Here is a 9,068-nt window from a genome sequence, read left to right as displayed (position 1 = left end):
AAACTTACATTTGAAAATAAATTATATTTTTCTCTCAACAGAAAATAAAGAAGGCAATAGCAGTAATATCATCACAAAAGCACTTTGAAATCTTACATTGAACATGACACCAAATTGGACAATATAGTGAGTTGACACCAGTTCAACTATAATCAATAGTGAAATATGGCTGCCAGCTAGACATACCTTGTAAAGCACTGAAAAACGATCAAAATCACAATTCATCTAGCATAACAATCCGAAACATTTTTTTACAAAGGGAAAGATTGTTAAAATATCTCAAACCAATGCCATGGTGGAATTTTACTTGAACTATTAAGTAGTAAAGCAGTGCCTTTTTAAAATATTCTCATGTTACCTAGATTCAAACAATGGACTCTCCAAATATCAAGATACCCACAATACTCTAACTCCCCTTTTTCTTACTGCTAAGGACATGGCCCAAACTGCACAATACAACACTAGACTTTTTCTCAATAGAAACCATTCTACACAACTAGTGGAATTGAATGTTATCTGATAGTTTTACAAGGACATTGAATTGAATAACGAATCTCCAAGAAACATGAAAAAGATTATGTCTAGTCAGCCGCTGCTCTCATTAATACAAGAAAAACCAGCAGGGTACAACAAAGGGTCCAAAATGGACGTTTGGAGCCCTGCTAGTCACCTGCACTAGTGATAGTCCTGTAGTCAGCACTTGTACATAGGGGTCGGCAAGCCCCCTCCCCCTCCTAAAAAAATATATACTTCTGGTCAATTTCTATCAATGCTCAAACACTCAATTGATGAGTGAGGAAATGGACTTCTGCATATTGCTTGCTAACAATGGAGTCTTGAGAATTACACAGATCGTAGTACAGTTTCGTGTGATAGGTGCTTTTACGTTTAGCATATGAAATTTAAAAAATATTGGCTTAAAGGTATTGTTTAACTTTGTGAGCAGCCGATTTAAAAAATTCTCAAATCAAGATGAAACATGTGTACAAGTGCATGTATTAGAACTAATAAACCCTGAAAACAACCATTATTGAGAATGAAAAGCTAAAACTACAAGGCAAACCCCGATTTTGTAAATAGGCGTCTCATAGACGCCTAAATACTACACATAAGTGTATGGGATGAAATTAAGATGGTGTTTTCGGTCACTTTGTATTTCAATTTTTGAAGCACTAAATAATTATTTTCGAACGCAATTTTTTCTGGGCTTCATTTTTGTAACATATCACAGACACAGGTGACAAGTGTGACCTTCTAGCTCATATTTTCTAAAAGTCAAACCAATGTTACCCAAATAACCCAATCACTTTAATTATGGATAGGTCTCTCTTAGAACTCATCATAGCATATTATCAGGGTCTGGGAGTCTATTGGGCAATTATATATATTCAGTTTTTCTCACAGTTATTACCAATTACTACCCTGAATCGAAAGAGGACAAACAATATAAAAATTACATGTTACAAAACAGTGGTTACATCAAGCATATACCTGTTACATATACAGACAATACACAGTCAATACATTTATAAATTTGCTATTTGTCTATACAGGTATGTGCAGATTATGTAAAAATAAATTACTGTGAATGTATGGTATACCTACAACACAATATATCAATTATTAAATAAATTTAGAAATACTCAAAATATTATCAATGACTGGCCAAGTCATTTTACAAGAATCATAAATGAATTTAATTATCAAATAAAAATCATGGTTACACATTCATATTTTGAGTTGATCATATCAAACTGTCAAACAGTTATAATCAACATGAATTTTGTTTTTGATATCACAAAGTGGTCATTACAAAACTGCCTGATGCCTATTGCATAAAAGAAAAATTCTGGCTTTTTTTTTTTGCCAGAGTTTTTCAATGTGTTAAGCGTCAGTGGCATAATTTTGTTTGCCAGAGATTTTTGTGGCAAAAGTTTTATGCAACAGGCCCCTGGGGTGCAACAAGTGGACGATAAGCGCAACAGCCCCCCATTTCATCAAAATGAATATAAAAACACAATCTGAAAATCAATAGTAAGTGTACGCCCATTCTAACCTACTATTGAAAACAGCCTAAAGGAATAAAAATATGACCCAAAACAACAAAAATAGCAATAATGTAGAGCTTCATATTTCTTCATGATCACAAACCACATCAGAATCATTATTTTTTTTTCAAAGGATGTGGCTTACATATGGTGACATGAAGACTGTCAAACTACAAATACTATTACAAAGTGCAAGGTCAGGCAATCATTGTTTGTCTTACAATTCATTTCCATTGTAAAAAGAGTACATATGATCAGAAATAAAGTGCATCTTAATACACAAAAATGAATGCCACGCTGGGCATAAATCTATAGTACCCGCAAATCACTAAGTTGATCTTCTATTGTATACCGTTTTCAGATAATTCCAAGACCATTGCATCACAGCATATCCAGGTATTCACAAAGTCCTCCACATGGTTCCATTATTCACACAATAATATATATATATATATTATACAACCAATTGATGTATAAAACAAAATGTGTACACTCCTCATGAGCTTCCGACAGTCTGTTTCTGTGTGAGGATGTGACCTCCATGTGATACACAAGTACTATATGTTGCACAAGATTACAGTGTTCAAGACAGATCGATGGTAGTTCTTGTTCCAGCTGGATCAGGAGAGAGTTTTATCATCAACATTTGTCATCTGACAAGTTGTCAGATATGACGTCTTTCCTTGCATTTGATTGGCTGATAAGCTTGTCGGAGCTGACAGCTTTCATGAAACAGTCTCCAGGAATCTGCTCTCGCACTCAAATTATTCTCATTGACTACTGCTTCCCATTTTCGAGATGAGTTCATCACAGATATTCGTCAGTTCTCCCACTTGTTTGGTCTGCAAGAGAAATAGACATTGCAATAGTTATGTTAATGGGGAAAATGCACTAATTCTGATTTATATAAACATGCTTCGTGTCTCTTTAGAAAAAGTATTTTAGAAATGTTCATTCTTATCATTATCATATCCATAATTGCAACTATACAGTTAAGTCTAAGACAACCTTCCATAAGTCAAATAATCTAAATTAAAGCAATTTTTTCAGACCAGATTATGCAAAGCATTTGGTTTTATAAGATATTTATATTCAGTTATCTAAGTATTCTCAGCTCAGAACAGCTCATTCTGTTCTGAATAAAAAATAATGAAATAATGTATTCCAACAGTTTGCAAGTGCTTTGTAGGAATATATCTGCAATTGAAGGGATATTCTTTGCGAAAGTTGATCATAGCAACAACAAAAAAGTCGTATTCAATTTAATGGTTACGCATGTAACAATGTCATCAATGATGACAATTTTTTTTACTTTTCAAAATTCAAAACCTTCACACATTTATATGCTACTTCATTTTCCCCTCAATAAAATCACTTTTCCTTGGAATGTAGAGGGGAGATTTTTGAGCTTAATCTAACCTTTTGTTGAATAGTTTTTTCCAGTCCCTCTACATTCATCTGTTCTCTCTTCAAGCTTGCCTGGAGACCGGCAATCTCAGATTGGTAACTCTTTGTGACCTTCGCGATTTGTTCATTGGCTCTGTAGAAGAAATATCAAGGAGATAACAAACATAGGATGATCAAAACTACACATACTAAAGTGTGTATTATGTTAGTGTATAATGCATATTGCATATCTTTAACTAAAACCATCAGAATTGCCAATTTATACCCTTTACAGGAAGTAATAAAACCATCGAACACTTGCAAAACCTATAGTTAAAGGGGAATCCAACCCAAATAAAAACTTGTTTTTATAACAAAAAGAAAAATCAGACAAGTTGATAGGTGAAAGTTTGAACAATATTGGACAAACAACAAGAAAGTTATGAATTTTTAAAAGTTGTAAATATTGGTAATCACTATACCCATGGAGACTTCAAATTGGCCACATATGCGATGTCATAGTGATGTAAGGCAAGGACTACTCTTCCATGTACTCCAATACATTTTATGGCTAAAATGTCATTTTTCCCAAAAGTTTTATTTCAAATTATATTTTTCTTTCATGAGGACATAAAACAATATACTACCTGGGTTATATTTAGATTACTGCCCCAGGGGAATGGGTACTTAGGAGAAAACCACAAATCCCTGATAATAAAGTACATGGCATATGGGAAAGTTGTCCTTGCCCCTTGTCATAATTTACTTACCCAGTTGCCAATTTGAAATCTACATAGTATTAGTGATCTCAATTTTAAAGCAGCTATAACTTTCTTATTACTTGTCCGATTTCTTTCAAACTTTCACCATTCTGTTTAATTTCTTTTTCTCCTTCCCAACACAATATTTTATGGCCAAGGCTGGATTCCCCTTTAACTTACATCAATCACATATTACCAGAGCTGCCAACCTTGTGCAAGCAAAAAAAGGAATCATTATGGCCAAAAAAAGGAATTTCCAACAAAAAAAAGGAATGTGTTAAAACGAACCTTAAAACGACATGCGACAAACATCCAATGCAAAAAGTATGTATGCAGTGAACAATTTAAAAAAAGTTAATCTCTAGGCCTAGTCTGGGCTAAGTAACGGAGCGTTACAAATTGGACCCTTATTTTAATTAAGTCAGTAGCAGGGCTTGAATTAAGAATTGAGAGGGGCAAGGCCATTTTCAAATGGGCACTTTCAGCTTGGGGCAACCGGCAAAGTGGCCTTGGATGCCCCAAAATTTCAAGGGGTATCAAGGCCATTCTAAAGGACATGAAGGCCACTTTTATTCTAGTCAAATGGGCACCTAGGCAAATTTTTCTAAAAATGACAAGTAGGCCTTTCATTTTGTAGTGCAACCTACTCCGGCACTTATCAAAGTGAAGATCTGTCGAGAAAAAATTCTTTCAGGGGCACCAAAATCAGTTCTGGTGAACATTTTTAGGGCCCCATTTTTCTGGGGCTTCCTTTCCACTTCTAAAATAATTAATTGTTTTATGTTGAGTTTCCTGACAAAACTACCAAATTGTAGACTAAGAGAAATATAAAAAAAAAGTTGACATCAATTCAGACTTCTCTTCCCAAGTAACATTGTTTTTGCCAAACAGTACCCTTTAAAATTAAAGTGTCATAAAATGGAAGTGTACATGTAACATTCCACAAATATAGAAAAATTATTCATAAATCAATCTAATCTCAAATTCAAATAGATCTATAGATAAGAAGTTGAAATCATTCCACAAAAGTCCCGTCGTAAATCACTTCACGATGTGCACAGCTCAGCCTCAATCACACTGCACGCACACTCAATCATCCCCAGCAGTGACGGCACTATAGAGCAGACATCTAGGCCGCCAGAACCGGGGAAGAAATCTTCCCATTCCTGCTAAACTGAATGCTAAAGTGCCGACTTTTTTAATGAATTCCAAAGGCAGTAGGACATCTCTCTAGTATAAATCATGTGAAACTATCAATAAATGTTGAATATCACCCAGAATTATTACTTCAAGGGACAATGAAGAGCTTTCCAGGTCTTTTCAAAGCCGAATTCATCGTATTTGTTTGATACGATTACGAGTTGATGAAAATTAACCAGACAGTACCGTTATCCGAAGGGAATTGATATTATAATCAATTCAAGAAAATAGCCTCCAAATTTCATTTCTTTATCACAAAAATTAACTTTAAAGTATATGAAAAATATCTTTTGATGATTCAATCTTTAATATATATGATGAGTATTTTTGTAAAATTTTGCAAATGGAATAATAATTTCCCTCAAACCTCCAAATCCCCCTCCATTACAAATGGACTCTTCTCTTACTACATTTGGGGAATTACCCTACCCAATTCATCGTACTCCTCGCTCTGCGCTGCAAGAACAAACGTTGGCTCGATCACCTGAAGAGTGTTGGCCCGTGCGTAAAGACAACGTATTAGCAGTAACGTTAGATCTAAATTCTGAAATCTGATTTTCGGATCGTTTTTTTGTACATAAAACATCACTTTATAGGAAAGAAATTACATGCAAATTTAAGATAAAATATATAAAATTCAGAAATATCGTACCTTAGACCGCAGTTACTGTTATTTCCTTTCAAATGATGATCAAAACATAATCATCCTCGATCCTTTCGTTTGTCATCGTAAGTTGCCATCTTGGATGACGTCATCATCCTTACAGACGTATTTACCAGTCGCTATACATCGCGATTCGTACCATGCATGCCGCTCGCATATTCAACTAACGTATATGTACGTGCACGCTATCAAATTATTAAAGTGCATTGGAAAACCGGCCGGCGGGCGACTACGCACGCGCAAATACCAGGCTCATCTCGGGCTCAACCACTGAACTAGAAATACGTATTTCAAGTTCAGTGGGCTCAACACGCACTCCACATACATACAATTATGTACACACATTATCAAAATTGTCAAAAAACGTAATTTGAAAAGAAAAACCATAATGCCGTAATTTGAATGAAAAAACGTAATGATTACGGCAAAAACGTAATGGTTGGCAGCTCTGTATTACCCTGGTTTCAGCATAGCTTCCAATAAGGTGCTTCAATATTTCAACGAATACATTCCTACCAGCTACCAATTTACTTCGACTGTGTCAAGTGTACCAAATGTAGATTAACGCCTTGCCAAAGGATGTTAGTGCCAGGGCCGGAGTCAAACCCAAAGCTTGTGATTTACATTCTGGTGACTTATCCACTATGCCACATCAAATCTAGATCAGTGTCTTTCCAAAGGCAAACATTGATCTAGAACTGTTTTAAAAGACTCTTACATATTCCATGCATTGTCAAAGACTATAACTCACTTCCGCGATATCTAGAAGACCAATCCAGATAATTTAAACTTCTTCAAGTAACTTTATGAACCACGCTCCAAACAACAAAGACTAAATACTAAAGAATGCACACTCCCTGATTCTCCTCGTTTTGGTTTCCGACAGGATGTTGTGGAGCACATCACAGAAGGAGGACATTGGTGCTAATGCAGGGTTTGAACCCTGTACCTTGGGTCACAACCACTCGAACACAACACCTCTACTATAATATTCATATTGGACTTACTTTTCAATCTTCTCTTCTGCATGTGACTTCAGTGTCTGGTATCTCTGCTCTTGTTTCTTGACCTTCGCTTGGTATTCTGTCACATGTTTTTTTAATGTCTCTTCATTCTAGAAAAAAAAATTCACAAAGTTCAAAGGTCAAGCAGACGGGAAAATGCTTTATTCACAAAATATATAATAAGTGAGATTATAATAATAATACGGTGTTCAATTGGGGAGTGTTTTATGAAGCAAATAATCTGTGATTTCCCTGACTAATTCATTTTAAGCCAAACAGATACAAAGATAACAGTAAGCTTACAGCAATAGCCAGAAAAATCACTATTTGTTTCATGAAATGCTGCACAAAACTTGTACCTTGATATAACAGTTAGTAGGCAGGTCCCCGAAAAGTGGCTTCTTTCATCCAAATGATATATTCATGACTAGAAAGGTTTTGCATATTTAATGAACTTGATGCGGACCAAAACACCTCTTTTAATTTGGTGATTGCTGCTCTAAATATTCATATTTTATGATTTTGGTATCATTGTAAAGAAGAAGAATCATTCTTTCAGGTCATGTGTTTGAATTTATTCCAAGATTTTGTAATGTAGGTGAAACTTTTGATCTAAAATATGCTACAAAATAATCATTTTCACCTGATTAAAGTTGTACTTTTACACTTTATTTTTGTTTGAGCCCAAATCATTTTTAGATCATGATAAAAATGGTATAAGTTTTAAAACAAGAATTGGTTTAATCGGGTCAAGATCACAATTTTCATTGGCCAAGTACATTACGCAGCTTGAAAGTAAGAATACTGCACTCTGATTGGTCAAAGAGGCCACACATTCAACGGTTCCAGTGCTAGGTTCACGGCAAGGTCACACACACTCCCACAGTGGTAATCTCATCAAAATACCCGCAATTGTTGTTTTGAAGCCTTATCCAGCCAATCAGAACTCTACATTGAGTGCTACTCCAAAATTTTAGAAATCTCATCTTGTACCTTGATGGGAAAAGTGTGATCTTGACCAGATTAAAAGGTGCCGTATATTAAGAGTGACATTGTGAGAAAGTACAGAAATTCAGCTTTGTGGTGATATACCGTAGATATCTTCGAGGCTCAAAATAAAAAGTTTGCACAATTTACAAAAGAAAACAGAGGAAGAAAATTCAGTTTTGATGCACATTTTCAGGCCTGAAATTCACTAATTTATAAAAATGTTTTATACAAAATAAATGTCCAAAATGAAAAAGTGACATTTACTCTATCTGATGGTGCAATGACATTTGATTTGACTTAAGGTTAAAGTAGGTAAATTCTTAGAGAAAGAAAATCTCATGATTCATAAGATTTTGCAAGGGAGGAGGATTCAGCCACGGGATGATTTGGATGAATCTGGCCTATTTGCTCATTAGCATAGGGACCTGCGGTCTGACTGATAAATGGTAACAAATATTTGAATTGACACAATTGTTTTATAGGATGAAATAGGACCGTGTCTTTCCAGAAATACAATATGGCATATACTGGTTAAAAAGGAATAATTATAAAGCAATAATTAATCATTAATAAAGAGGCATGGTGCTCGGTGTTTGGAAATTTTAGTCAAGATTTCTGAAAATTTGAAATTCATTTTCTTCTGAATACACCAATGAAAGATTTTTATCGACTGAAACAGGAAAAAAAGAATGGAGACAAGTTGTATAGAAAATTAATCAGAATTATAAAAAAAAAATCAGAAATGAGGCATTTGTTTCAATAATTTATCATGTAATAGCCAAATCTTACAACAGAGGCTCTTCAAAAATGAAAGCAGAAAAAAAAGAAACACACAAACAATCAATACATGTATGCAGATGGAGATGGACAAAGAAAAACCAGGAATGCACTGTAATTTCAACATCACATGAATTTACAAAAATAAAAGAAAAAAGAAAGGAATCTCAATATTTTCACAATATTACAAATTGATGAAAAAAAGTAGGGCTTATACTATGGATTATAGTAAAAAGTA

General features: G+C 34.5%; 1 protein-coding gene across 3 annotated transcripts in view; it reads right to left on the bottom strand.

Moving 5' to 3' along the window:
- Positions 1–312: 312 nt before the first annotated feature.
- Positions 313–9,068, bottom strand: part of LOC129273529 (transforming acidic coiled-coil-containing protein 3-like) — a 54,011-nt gene continuing 45,255 nt past the window's right edge. For all 3 annotated transcript variants that reach the window (XM_064107945.1, XM_064107946.1, XM_064107947.1), the window contains 3 exons: positions 7,067–7,173; positions 3,468–3,588; positions 313–2,890 (listed from right to left, as the gene is read on the bottom strand). In XM_064107945.1, coding sequence (XP_063964015.1) covers positions 2,819–2,890; positions 3,468–3,588; positions 7,067–7,173 — 300 coding nt within the window. In that variant the 3' untranslated portion in view covers positions 313–2,818. The remainder of the gene's footprint in view (positions 2,891–3,467; positions 3,589–7,066; positions 7,174–9,068) is intronic.

The sequence above is a fragment of the Lytechinus pictus genome, chromosome 12 (assembly GCF_037042905.1).
Source record: "Lytechinus pictus isolate F3 Inbred chromosome 12, Lp3.0, whole genome shotgun sequence".
Lineage (NCBI taxonomy): Eukaryota > Metazoa > Echinodermata > Echinoidea > Temnopleuroida > Toxopneustidae > Lytechinus > Lytechinus pictus.
The sequence above is the reverse complement of the archived record's forward strand: the minus strand, read 5'-3'. Positions and strand labels throughout refer to the sequence as shown.